Source organism: Bufo gargarizans, chromosome 2 (assembly GCF_014858855.1).
Source record: "Bufo gargarizans isolate SCDJY-AF-19 chromosome 2, ASM1485885v1, whole genome shotgun sequence".
Lineage (NCBI taxonomy): Eukaryota > Metazoa > Chordata > Amphibia > Anura > Bufonidae > Bufo > Bufo gargarizans.
In genome coordinates this window covers 559349861-559364510 of record NC_058081.1, presented here as the reverse complement: position 1 = coordinate 559364510, position 14650 = coordinate 559349861, and the positions used below count along the sequence as shown (strand labels likewise).

General features: G+C 41.6%; 1 protein-coding gene across 4 annotated transcripts in view; it reads left to right on the top strand.

The window, feature by feature from the left end:
• Positions 1-3159, top strand: part of LOC122928619 (AP-2 complex subunit alpha-1) — a 74643-nt gene extending 71484 nt beyond the window's left edge. For all 4 annotated transcript variants that reach the window (XM_044281628.1, XM_044281629.1, XM_044281630.1 and 1 more), the window contains one exon: positions 87-3159. In XM_044281628.1, the coding sequence (XP_044137563.1) occupies positions 87-164 (78 nt within the window). In that variant the 3' untranslated portion in view covers positions 165-3159. The remainder of the gene's footprint in view (positions 1-86) is intronic.
• The last annotated feature ends 11491 nt before the right edge of the window (positions 3160-14650 follow it).

Genomic DNA, 14650 nt, shown 5'->3' with positions numbered 1-14650 from the left:
TGGACTACTTCTTTTAATTGGGAAGTTGCTTACAGTTAGATATTTCAGGTTGTCTTCTCTAACTGCTTGCCTCATCTTTTTTTCAGATGTACCGACTTACACTGAGAACCAGCAAAGAAAGTGTTTCCAAGCACCTATGTGAGCTTTTATCCAAGCAGTTTTAAGCCGACAAGAATGTGATTGCTAAAGACAGTAAAACTGGCAAACACTACAAGGAGGGTTTACCATGCATCAAGCAAATGTGTGTCTGTGTGCATGTGATGGCAGAGGTGCCACCTCAAGGCTCATCTCTGCAGATTCTTTATTTTGTGTGTGTGTGTGTGTGTGTGTGTGTGTGTGTGTGTGTGTGCGTGTGCGTGGTCTACGTCCAGTAAAGTCCCAGAGACTTTAGAACTTGTAAAAAAAAGAGACAAAGACAAGAGTAACTATTAATATTCTTATCGTCATAAGATGTGTGGTTGTTCTAATAGATTTTGTCGTTCTTTCTGTGACTATAAATTTACTAGACTGAAAGGGATGCATGATGACGAGGAACCCCAGAAATGCAGACAGAGGGTACCTCTGCCCATGCCGCCTCTGGATGTACTGTGGATAAGGGATCAGAAGTCTGCATGCTGACCCACAGGCTTGTCACTTGCTGAACAGTGGAAATGCTGCTTATTAGACGGACACTTAGACTAATCCTGAAGGTTTTTTCACAGTTTACATGTGGAGACTGAAGCAGCAGTCACTTGTATTCTTACTTTAGTATTTTCTCCCCCATGTGCTCACTCTTTTCATGTTTCTGCAAGAGGAGTCCTCTATGGGTTTCAGTAAATGGTGATCTGCATTTTAGCACTTCCACCATTATTGAGCTTTGGTGTAGAGCGAGTGACAGAAGGTAGGTGACCAGGATTTCATTAAGATTTATGGGATCTCTATAAGAACAACTTTGCCAAATTCAGTGTGGAAATTCTGAAGGACACCTCTAGAAGGGAAAGTCACTATCACATACCGTATATGCAAGACCATTTTTCTGTCCATTGGGTCCCTGTGCCAGTGAACTAGTGAGGTGAGGAATGTGTCCCCATAGTCTGTCCAAGTAAAAATGAGTGTTGCTGTACATTGCATCTTCGTTTTTGGGACTTGCTGCTTAGATGAACCCCACTTTTCCTCAGTGTGTTCTCGTGTCGGTGCGGTTATGTCGGCCTTTGTTGAAGCATTCCATGCCCCTGTATTGTATCCAGTGATTTCTCACTGACCTTTTACCTCGTATAGTCATTCCAAGTTTGCACAAGCATATGTCTGACCCATCTTTCTTGGTGTTTCTCTTCTGGGGCTCTTAATCCTTCACCCTAACTTTTCAAGGGGGTGTTACATATCATAGTTTTAGTCAAAAGTACTAGCCCAGCACTGTAAAAACTTATGAAGGCTCAATATCACATTCTCATATCCGCATATGATGTCCATCTCGTAACTGCTTACTCAGTTGCTGCAGGTTCTCATTACCTCCCCATGATAGCTTTTTAAACCTGCCTTGCAATTTTGTGCTTTATTTTGTTTTTAGTCTCATTTATGGCTTGTAATTGCCACATTTTTTTCTTTTTAAGATGATTTTTTATTTTTTACCTACCATTGTATATAGGTATATATAAATATATAAGATATTATATAAATGTTAATACATAATCAAGAGGTACATAGATAACAACATCAAGAATTCCATCCCTGCACATCCCCGAATTGGACGTCACACACGACCAGCCCAGTGAAACTCACTCCTCCAAGAGGCCAGTCTGATCTTGTAGTCCTGAGTTTCATTCAGTAATCCACAGCAGCCAGAGTGGTAGTTCTATCTCTGTTAAAGGGCTAGTACACACTTGGTTGCTTCTGCCGTCACCTCTTGTAGAAAAGATACTTTCATGGCACGATTGTGTTGTTCTTACATCAGGCAGGTGCAGGGAAGCGGTTGATTGTGGAAACCCTATAAATTTGTTGTCTTCCTTGCTCCTGGTTTCTCAAAGCTCCCATCTCTGCTGCCCATGACTACATGAGCTAGTGTGCATTTCTAGCTTCCCAGGACTTCTCCTGTAATCTTATTAGGGGTCAACCTGTTACACCAGGGCTTTATTCACTCCTCTGTATAAACAGTCTAACCTGTATCTGAACATATTGCTTTTTTCCAGTGATATAGAGAGGATCTTGTGCTCAGGCCTTAAATGGGTTATTCCACCAAAAGTATTTAACACAAAAGTCCTCGAGTCCCCTCTGAATGAGGTAGTTTGTCTTCCCACCACTCTATTCACTTCTGTGGGTGACTGATGTAGCACTGTCCAGGTCAGTGAATGGAGCGGTGGACACACATGTGTACAACTGCTCTGTTCAGAGAGGGAACTTGGGAACTCGTGAGATAGCTAGAGGTCCCAGTGGTTGGAACCCTCATGATCCAATATGTACCATCTTGTGGACAGATGATAAATACTTTTCATGGGATAAACCTTTAAACACAAAAGGACCTAGGCCTTGTTGCAATCAGATACTGGCGGGGGGTGATTTGGTTATTTGAAAAATATCAGCTTTTTTTTCTTGGCAGAAACAGTGCTGCTCTTGCACATGGGTTTTGACTAGTATTGCATCTCATCCTTACTTGAATGGGCTGCAATATCAGACACAGCCTGTGCAAAAAGTTGCACTTTTTGTGACATACTGTACGTAATCTCATACACATCTCTTCACTATACAAATGGATTCCCCTCCCCATTTTAAGCAGTGGTTGTCTTTACCTGGCTGGATAAATGACTCCAGCCTCTTGTGATACCTTAATATTTCCTCCCATAAGCCATCAATGTATTTTGGATGTCAGTCGGAGAGAATTCGGCAGTTTTATTTTTTTGAAGGATAGTCTCTTCCATTTTTTTTTTTTTTTTTTCTGCTGTTTTGCCATCCGATTTTACTTTTGTGGTTATGGAGTGCAGTTCTCGCTGGTGCTGTTCCTTATTTTGTGTAGTGCACTGCTAGTTATAACAGCTCCTGAGAGTGTGTGCGCGTGTAGCTGCATATGGATGTATTGCTGAAGCTTAGTGCGTTCTGTATCATATTAGACTTACATATTTTTTATCTGTATTTTATAAACTGTATCATTCCCACCAAAAGTCCTGGAATAAAAGGTTGAGCCATGGAGTTCTTGTATTGTGCCGTAATTGTACTCTTACATCCAAGGCAAGGATGACTCGCCTATAGACACCAGTGAGGTTGCATTGCTGGATTTTTAGTAAGAACATGAGTGAATGGGGCTGCGTCATGGTTGGGTTCTTGTCCCCAGTAACATGGTCAGATAATGAATGCATAATATATGCTTTGTCAACAGATCCTGCTGAGGTCAAATAACAATCTAAGGGTAGTTTCACACTAGCACTTTTAGATCCGGCAGTGAACAGCCTGCTGGATCTTTGCATTACGATATCCGGCCCCATTCACTATATAATTGGGACTGGCGGAGATCCAGCCACAACCTGTCAAATATACAGAGAACTGAGCAGTGTTTTTTGTCCAGCCGAGTCTTGTAGTGAATGGGGCCAGCGAGTGTCAGGTAGCGTCCGGCAGTGCTGGATCCAGACATCTCCTACAGGCTGCTCCCTGCTGGAGATTTCTAATGCTAGTGTGAAACTAGCCTAAGGCTAATGTTGCAAAATGCTTTCAGGCCGTGAGACATTAAAATTTCAAATTTTAACAACACCTCCACAACATGGAGTTTCCCCACCTCCAAAGAAGAGTAAACAACTTGGAAGAGTTTAAAAGGCTCCTCCACATCACCTGCTCATTATTTCCTGCTCATTCAGGCAAGAGCTACAATGATTTGCCCAGCCTATTCTACTTCCCAGTTTACTGCTGGGGGGCTACAGAGAGTGGGGCTTAGAAGCACTTGGATCTTTTGCTCTTTTAGGCATAAGACCTTCAGTGTGAAGGCTGCCCCGGTCTCCACCGTTAACTTTGTTTCCTCAGGTTTTGCCACTACAGACTGGGAGCTCTCTATCAATCTCCACGCAGCAGTAGGCATTGGTGAAGTGACGTCAGATGCTCATTGTCGCTGAGCTTCATGACATCAGATACTGGAGGCAGGGATGCCAGCAGGAAGCATTTTGCAGCTCAGGATCAGCTGTGATTATGGCTGGCATCCTCTCACATGGACAGGGCAGTGGTCTACAGGGTCCACCATTTATGGGAAGGGTCAGCTCTTAATTGGTGATGGGTCATTTCAGAAATGGTGTTCATCGGTGCAGATTGCTCACATAATATCCACACTAAGTGATTCTGCTGAACTGCCAGTCTATTTGCTTCTCTGTAGAAGTAGACATAGGAATTTTATTCTTTTAGGACAAAGATGCTACAGCTCCTAAATTCTCCAGTAAAAGTGGCATTTGTAAGGCTAGTTGCACACTAGCTATAAAATCTTCCAGCAGGCTGTACCAGCAAAGGAACAGCCTCCCAGAGTTTGTGTCCAGTGTAGCCGGATGCTGTCTTTCACCACTGGAGCCCATTGACTCTAATGGCACTCAGCAGATATCCAGCTGGTTTCTGGCATTTGTACCAGGGTCTGGCCGAATTCTGAAAATGCAAGAAACTGTCTGGGTCCCATTATAGTCGATGGCAGTGCTCTGGCAGCACTGCCCCTTTCCAGTTAAGCTGGATATTATGAACTCCAGCAAGGCTGTTCTGGAAGATTTTACTGCTAATGTGCAACTAGTCTGAGATCTATGTCTTCTTCTTAAAGAAAACCATTCTGAATTAGGGCTCATGCACATGAGCGTGTGGTCCCCAATGCATGGGCACCGTCTGTGAGGCTGGTGCTGACAGATGCAGACCCATTCAATTGGAATGGGTCCACCATCCATCTGCACCTCAAGAAAATAAAGAATGTGTGTGTGTTTTTTTTTTTTTTTTTTGCGGTGCGGAGGCACGGATCAAAATGCCACAGTAGTGCTTCTGTGGCTTTCCACTCTGTATCTTCTGGATTGTGGACTCGTTCAAGGGAATGGGTCAGCATCCATGCTATGGTGGGCATATGGCCGATGCCATGTATATTGAGGACCGCAATGCGGGCATGGTGAGCATATGTTCATGTGCCTTTACATGTACCAAAAAAAATAGTTACTGAAGAATCTCCTGTTCTTGATACTTTGAGGTCTCTTATCAAAGAAAATGTTAATGTCTATAAGAATGTGGAAAAATAAAAAAGGTGTCTAGAGAATGAGAAGAGCCCGGGACAAGGTCACGTATTCCTAAGTTTGAACACCTAAAATTAATGTTCCAGTTGCTAGACTAAAAAAATAAAAAATAAATCTGGTTTACTATTTGAAGACATGGGTTCCCTTATGGATAAGAAGGTGGAAGACTTACTCAAGAGGTTTTGGAAAACTTGCCATGTCTAGGCCAGGAATTGCTGCTATCTTCCCTGCTCAAGCCCTTTCAGTGCCACTAAATTGGCTTAAGGCCTCTTGCACACAACCGTATGGCTTTTTCAGTATTTTGCGTCTGTAAAAAATAGGGATGACGTCTGTGTGCATTCCATTTTTTGCTGAACGGAACAGCCTGCCCCTGATATAACACTACTATCCTTGTCCGTTATGCAGACAATAATAGGACATGTTCTATCTTTGAATTGAAATGAATGGTTCCGTATACGAAACGCAAAAAAACAGGGAAAAAATGTTTGTCTGCAAGAGGCATAAATCTATTTTTTCAGACACACCAATTGAAGACATCTTGGCTTCTATCCCTGTCAGTTAAACACTCGCTGAGCTATCTGGCTCTGATCATGGATGGGAGATTCTAGCTTGTTTGTCTCGGTACTGCATGTTAACGTCGATAAGGTTTCACATTAGGTGTTTTTTTTTCTTGTTTTTTTTTTTCTTCAGGCATGGGAAAACATCACCATCTTCCCCTGGAATTGAGAAACCATCCAAAACGGCTACAAAATAAAATTGTAATCCTTTCCCTCCAATGCATTTATGACAAATAAACGTCTGCCTCAATTATCCTCTCAAAAAGCCTTGGAACAAGAAATCTCCCTACTTTTCAAGAGGGTCCTTCCAGTGCCATTTACTCAGCAAGGTTATGCTCCCCAATGTTCATGTAAAGGACACCAAATAGATCTTTCAAGCTCATGAATCTAAAAATCTTAACATTTATTAAATATAAAAAAAGGCAAAATAGACTGTTACATCCACCTGCTACAGGAGACTTATCTGATACCTGCTACAGGAGGCTTATCTGATACCTACCATCATTCCTATGCATAGAGACTCCCAGAAATATCACAGGATTGCTGTTTTTCTAAACACTGTATCATGCCACTTCCAATTTCCACCTCTTTCGTTGGACTCTCGAGTGTCCTGAGAATCTTCAAGGTAATTGCGAAGGTATCCAGTCATCTGTATCAACAAGGAATTTTGATAGTTGCCTATTTGGACATAGTTTGTAAGGATGAAAAATTCATATGTCCATCCAGTTCAGCCTGTTTATCCTGCAAAGTTGATTCAGAAGGCAATTTTCCTCATTTGAGGTGAACAAGATTCCTTCCTGACTCCAATTAGGCAATCAGAATAACTACTACCTTGATGAGCAACCCTTCTCCAGAACTATAACTTGTAATATTACTACTCTCCAGAAATACATCCATGCCATTCTTGAACTCTTTTAGTGAACTCCCCATCGCCACCTCCTCAGGCAGAGAGTTCCATAGTGTCACTGCTCTTAACGTAAAGAATCCTCTTCTATGTGTGTGTACAAACCTTCTTTCCTCCAGACGCAAAGGATGTCCCCTCGTCATAGTCCTGGGGATAAATAGCTGATGGGAGAGATCTCTGTTCAGACCTCTGGTATGTGTGTATATATACAGTACAGACCAAAAGTTTGGACACACCTTCTCATGCAAAGAGTTTTCTTTATTTTCATGAATATGAAAATTGTAGATTCACACTGAAGGCATCAAAACTATGAATTAACACATGTGGAATTATATACATAACAAAAAAGTGTGAAACAACTGAAAATATGTCATATTCTAGCCACCTTTTGCTTTGATTACTGCTTTGCACACTCTTGTCATTCTCTTGATGAGCTTCAAGAGGTAGGCACCTGAAATGGTCTTCCAACAGTCTTGAAGGAGTTCCCAGAGATGCTTAGCACTTGTTGGCCCTTTTGCCTTCACTCTGCGGTCCAGCTCACCCCAAACCATCTCGATTGGGTTCAGGTCCGGTGACTGTGGAGGCCAGGTCATCTGGCGCAGCACCCCATCACTCTCCTTCATGGTCAAATAGCCCTTACACAGCCTGGAGGTGCGTTTTGGGGTCATTGTCCTGTTGAACAATAAATGATGGTCCAACTAAACACAAACCGGATGGAATAGCATGCCGCTGCAAGATGCTGTGGTAGCCATGCTGGTTCAGTATGCCTTCAATTTTGAATAAATCCCCAACAGTGTCACCAGCAAAGCACCATCACACCTCCTCCTCCATGCTTCACGGTGGGAACCAGGCACGTAGAGTCCATCCGTTCACCTTTTCTGCGTTGCACAAAGACACAGTGGTTGAAACCAAAGATCTCATCAGACCAAAGCACAGATTTCCACTGGTCTAATGTCCATTCCTTGTGTTCTTTAGCCCAAACAAGTCTCTTCTGCTTGTTTCCTGTCCTTAGCAGTGGTTTCCTAGCAGATATTCTACCATGAAGGCTTGATTCACACAGTCTCCTCTTAACAGTTGTTCTAGAGATGTGGCATTGACCTGGTCTCTAATCTGAGCTGCTGTTAATCTGCGATTTCTGAGGCTGGTGACAGTTGAACTTATCCTCCGCAACAGAGGGGACTCTTGGTCTTCCTTTCCTGGGGCGGTCCGCATGTGAGCCAGTTTCTTTGTAGCGCTTGATGGTTTTTGTGACTGCACTTGGGGACACTTTCAAAGATTTTCCCAATTTTTCGGACTGACTGACCTTCATTTCTTAAAGTAATGATGGCCACTCGTTTTTCTTTAATTAGCTGTTTTTTTTTCTTGCCCTAATACAAATTCTAACAGTCTATTCAGTAGGACTATCAGCTGTGTATCCACCTGACTTCTCCACAACGCAACTGATGGTCCCAACCCCATTTATAAGGCAAGAAATCCCACTTATTAAACCTGACAGGGCACACCTGTGAAGTGAAAACCATTTCAGATGACTACCTCTTGAAGCTCAGCAAGAGTGTGCAAAGCAATAATCAAAGCAAAAGGTGGCTACTTTTGAAGAACCAAGAATGACATATATTTTCAGTTGTTTCATACTTTTTTGATAAGTATATAATTCCACATGTGTTAATTCATAGTTTTGATGCCTTCAGTGTGAATCTACAATTTTCATAGTCATGAAAATAAAGAAAACTCTTTGAATGAGAAGGTGTGTCCAAACTTTTGGTCTGTACTGTATGTGTATATATATATATATATATATATGTGTGTGTGTGTGTATGTATATGTATGTATATATATATATATATATATATATATATATATATATATTTATTTATTTCACGGTTAATAAGATCTACCCTTTTCCAAACTAAATAACTCTAATTTTGATAATTTTCCAGAAGTACATTTATCTAACCAGGTTGTTCAGGGACCCTGGGACAGTAGTATGGTCCAAGTTTTTTCTAACGTAAAAAAAATTGTCAGCAGTGTAGGAGGCCCTTGAATCCTTCAGCCCACAGGGGAAATAGAAACATGAAAAAAAAAAAAAATCTTATAACACCACTGTAGTGGCCTACTTCAAGAGGACCTTTCACTAGAATAAAAAATCTAAACTAACTATACAGACATGTTATACCTGGGCGTCGCTCCGTTCTCCTGGTATAGCCTCCGGTATCTTCATATGTTAGGCTCCACCCAGTGGAACCTGTCGGCGTCTCCTTCTCGCATGCTGTAGCGCTGGCCAATCGCAGCGCTCAGCTCATAGTGTGAGAGGCTTTTTTTTCTCTCAGGCTATGAGCTGAGTGCTGCGATTGGCCAGCGCTACAGCATGGGAGAAGGAGACGCCGGCAGGTTCAACTGGGTGGAGCCTAACATATGAAGATACCGAAGCCTATACCGGGAAAACGGAGCGGTGCCCAGGTATAACAGTAAGTGCAGGGAGATCCCTAGATGCCACTCTCCATGTCTGTATAGTTAGTATAGATTTTTTATTCTAGTGAAAGGTACTCTTTAAGTAATCAATGGGGCACTAGAAGTATAAATCCAGCAAAGGTAGCGGTGTAACATTTTCAGATGGGCAGAAGATCATATAAATATCTCTCTCTCAGCACTCCATCTGAAAGGTTCTGCATCTTAGTAAGAATATTCTTGGGGTTAGAGAGTGGAAGATGAATCCTAATACTTTCCATAAAAAATGTGGATGTCCAGACTTGGGTTTGTTTTCTTCAAAAAATAATGAAGGTAAAAGTTTTATCCCTCTCGTTCCAGGATCGCCCATTTCATGTAGATGCATTTTCCTTTACCTGGCAACAGGGACTCCTGTATGCCTTTCCACCTTTCTGTCTAATTCCCAGGACTTTGAAGGCGTCAAAGGAAAAGGCTCAACTCCTCTTCATAAATCCCTATTGGCTGAAAAAAAATGGTGGTTCCCTCTTCTCCTCACCATGACAACAGACAACTATTGTATTCTTCCCAACATTCCCGACCTACTCCATCAGGGTCCAGTCTTTCATCCATACATTTGTCAGTTGCGCTTGACTGCCTGGATGCTGAATGTGCCAACCTAAAGAATAAAGGTTTGCTTAATGCAGTGGTATCCACCCCCATGAGTAGGAAGATGAATGTAAAAAAAAAATAACATCCTCAATATACCTTAAAACACAGAAAGCGGTTCTGTCCTTCTGGAATATAGATGGGACATTGTTAAACATCCAAAGATACCCTTAATATTGAACTTCCATTAGAAAGAACTAAAAATTTATACTTTAACCACTTCAACCCCCCTAGCTGAAACCCCCTTAATGACCAGGCCACTTTTTACACTTCTGCACTACACTACTTTCACCGTTTATTGCTCTGTCATGCAACTCGCCACCCAAATTAATTTTGCCTCCTTTTCTTCTCACTAATAGAGCTTTCATTTGGTGGTATCTCATTGCTGCTGACATTTTTACTTTTTTTGTTAATCGAAATTTAACGATTTTTTTTTTGCAAAAAAATGACATTTTTCACTTTCAGTTGTAAAATTTTGCAAAAAAAACGACATCCATATATACATTTTTCGCTAAATTTATTGTTCTACATGTCTTTGATAAAAAAAATGTCTGGGTAAAAAAAAAAATGGTTTGGGTAAAAGTTATAGCGTTTACAAACTATGGTACAAAAATGTGAATTTCCGTTTTTTGAAGCAGCTCTGACTTTCTGAGCACCTGTCATGTTTCCTGAGGTTCTACAATGGCCAGACAGTAGAAACCCCCCACAAATTACCCCATTTCGGAAAGTAGACACCCTAAGGTATTTACTGATGGGCATAGTGAGTTCATAGAACTTTTTATTTTTTGTCACAAGTTAGCGGAAAATGATGATTTTTTTTTTTTTCTTACAAAGTCTCATATTCCACTAACTTGTGACAAAAAATAAAAACTTCCATGAACTCACTATGCCCATCACGAAATACCTTGGGGTGTCTTCTTTCCAAAATGGGGTCACTTGTGGGGTAGTTATACTGCCCTGGTATTTTAGGGGCCCAAATGCTTGCAAAGTAGTTTGAAATCAAAATCTGTAAAAAATGACCGGTGAAATCCAAAAGGTGCTCTTTGGAATGTGTGCCCCTTTGCCCACCTAGGCTGCAAAAAAGTGTCACACATCTGGTATCGCCGTACTCAGGAGAAGTTGGGGAATGTGTTTTGGGGTGTAATTTTACATATACCCATGCTGGGTGATAGAAATATCTTGGCAAAAGACAACTTTTCCCTTTTTTTTTTTTTTAATACAAAGTTGGCATTTGACCAAGATATTTATCTCACCCAGCATGGGTATATGTAAAATGACACCCCAAAACACATTCCCCAACTTCTCCTGAGTACGGCGATACCACATGTGTGACACTTTTTTGCAGCCTAGATGCGCAAAGCGGCCCAAATTCCTTTTAGGAGGGCATTTTTAGACATTTGGATCCCAGACTTCTCACGCTTTCGGGCCCCTAAAATGCCAGGGCAGTATAAATACCCCACATGTGACCCCATTTTGGAAAGAAGACACCCCAAGATATTCAATGAGGGGCATGGTGAGTTCATAAAAAAATTTTTTGGGGGGCACAAGTTAGCGGAAATAATTTTTTTTAAAGTTTTTTTGTATTTTCTCACAGTCTCCCTTTCCGCTAACTTGGGACAAAAATTTCAATCTTTCATGGACTCAATATGCCCCTCACGGAATACCTTGGGGTGTCTTCTTTCCGAAATGGGTCAAGTGTGGGGTATTTATACTGCCCTGGCATTTTAGGGGCCCTAAAGCGTGAGAAGAAGTCTGGAATATAAATGTCTAAAAAATTTTACGCATTTGGATTCCGTGAGGGGTATGGTGAGTTCATGTGAGATTTTATTTTTTGACACAAGTTAGTGGAATATGAGACTTTGTTTTTTTGTTTTTTTCTTACAATTTCCGCTAACTTGGGCCAAAAAAATGTCTGAATGGAGCCTTACAGGGGGGTGATCAATGACAGGGGGGTGATCAGGGAGTGTATATGGGGTGATCACCCCCCTGTCATTGATCACCCACCTGTAAGGCTCCATTAAGACGTCCGTATGTGTTTTGCGGATCCGATCCATGTATCCGTGGATCCGTAAAAATCATACGGACGTCTGAATGGAGCCTTACAGGGGGGTGATCAATGACAGGGGGGTGATCAATGACGGGGTGATCAGGGAGTCTATATGGGGTGATCAGGGGTTAATAAGTGACGGGGGGGGGAGTGTAGTGTAGTGTAGTGGTGGTTGGTGCTACTTATTACTGAGCTGCCTGTGTCCTCTGGTGGTCGATCCAAGCAAAAGGGACCACCAGAGGACCAGGTAGCAGGTATATTAGACACTGTTATCAAAACAGCATCTAATATACCTGTTAGGGGTTAAAAAAAATCGCATCTCCAGCCTGCCAGCGAACGATCGCCACTGGCAGGCTGGAGATCCACTTGCTTACCTTCCGATCCTGTGAACGCGCGCGCCTGTGTTAAGACGCATTATGAGATGACGCGTATATGCGTGACTGTGCACAGAGCTGCCGCCTCCGGAACGCGATCCTGCGTTAGGCGGTCCGGAGGCGGTTAAAGGTGTTCTCCGGGAATTAGAAAAATGAAAAAACAAAATATTACTTTAAAATAAAGATATTCCTAAATACTTTTCACTAGTTATAATGACCCGTTTTATCTAGGGAGCAATCATCAAGAGTAATAAAATGATCGATGTCCTATTAGTACACACAAAACCTGTCCCAATCACACAGGAGGAAAAGTTACTTCAGAACACTGAGCTAAAGAACTGACTCATCCTCCTCTTGTACTTGTCAGGGATTATGATCCTGAATACAGCTTATAATAAACTTAGCTGAATATCTAAGAATGGAGTTGATGAGGAGACATGAAGTACAGAGAGGAGGGACAGGACAGACTGTGCTAATGGAGACTGCGTACAAGCACTGCTGCTTATTAGCCACATCCCCACCTCTTCTCTGTACTTCATATCTCCTCATGAACGCCATTCTTACAGAGATTGAGCTGACGATCTTATCAGATGTATTCAAGATCATGATCCCTGACAAGCAGAGCAGAGAGGAGGATGAGGCAGCTCTTTACATCATTGTTGTGAAGTAATTTGTCCTCCTGTGTGATTAGAACAGGTTTTGTGTGTACTAATAGGACAGTAGCCATTTTATTTCCCCTGAAGATTGCTACCCAGACAAAACAAGCCATTATAACTAATGAAAAGTATTTGGGAACATATGTATAATGAAGTCATATTTAAGTATTTTTATTTTCTTAATTCCTGGAGAACCCCTTTAAAAGTACAAATTTCAACACTAAGTAAGCATACACGGCGCATCCATCTTTCATATCTACTGTCCCTCCTTAAGATTTGAATTTAGTGCTATCTACATTTACAGAAGCTCCACTTGAACCTATTATGTATCTCTCCTCAAAACGGCTTACTCTAAAAACCATCTTCCTCCCGGCTATCACCACAGCTGGAAGAATAGACGAAAACTAAGCCTTCTCTTGCATGCCATAACTAAACATTTTGGATAATAGAATTATTCTCAAACACCATCCTGCATTTTTACCTAAAGTTGTGTCTAAACTTCACTGCCAAAAATAAAATTCTATAATTTAGATGTACATAAATGCCTCCTCAGCTGTCTGGATAAGACTTTAGAAGAATCTCTTCTCGTCACAGGGGCTCAATACCGGAAAAAAACGGATCAGTTTTATCCTAATACATTCTGAATGGAGAGCAGTCCGTTCAGGATGCATCAGTTCATTTCCTCTTACGTTTTTTGGCCGGAGAAAACATTGCAGCATGCTGCAGTTTTCTCTCCGGCCAAAAATCCCGAACACTTGCCGGAATTTCCATTGAAATTTATTAAAGCCGGATCCGGTTTCCCGATCTGCGCATGCTTTTAAAAACGAAAAAAAAAAAATACCGGATCCGTCTCACAAATGCATCTGTTTGCGACGGAACTGCCTGCTGGAATCCTCTGCCGCAAGTGTGAAAGTACCCTTAATCCAATATCTGGGAAAAATTATAAAGGAGGTCAGTCTAGTAAGGCTACCATAACCCGTTGGATTAGGTTGTCCATCTCGGTGCTATACAGCAAAAGCCATTTCTGCTCCTTTTTTTGCGTACTCATTTACTTGAATAGAGCCAAGCGCTGTGATTTGCGGACAAGAATAGGACATGTTCTATCTTTTCACGGTACGGAAATACTGAAACGGAATGCACACGGCCAGTATACTGAACGCAAAATACTGTCGTGTGCATGAGCCCTTAAGAAGAGATGAAATGTACAGTTTAATGGATTTACTGTAACCTCCACAACTACATGGCCAACCTTACACTTTTTCTCAACCGTACCTTTTTAAAAAAATTTGTTATAATTCTGTATGATTAAATATGTCCCATATATGATGTTCTCTTTCACCAACTGGAGCAAGTGATGGAGAGGAGACTTTTAAACTCTGACTTCCAAGTTGCTTCCTGTCCCTGGGAGCCAGGGGGGAAACACTCCTACCATTGTAGGGGTTACGGAAAGTCCAGTATTACCAGTAAGAATCATTTTCATCTTTCCCACTGCTGATCACAACTAATGATGGTGAATTTGGTTGTGCACAAATCCATCTGGTTTGGATCTCTGACAATGGTCATTCCCAGGTGACCTGTGTGATACACTTGACCATTTATTACGATGTAATAGCACAATAATGCAGTAACAAGTCGCCATGTGACTATAGCCCAATGTGTGTGGGAGCGGCCTTCACTGTCTCCTACTGTTGGAAGTGCGGGGGAAATTTAACTTTTTTTTTTTTTTTTTTTTATTTTTTTTTTTAAACCAAGAGATAAACTAGCAGTGATATCTGGTAGCTACTTATCTCCATCTACCTGTGGGAATAAAACATGCCT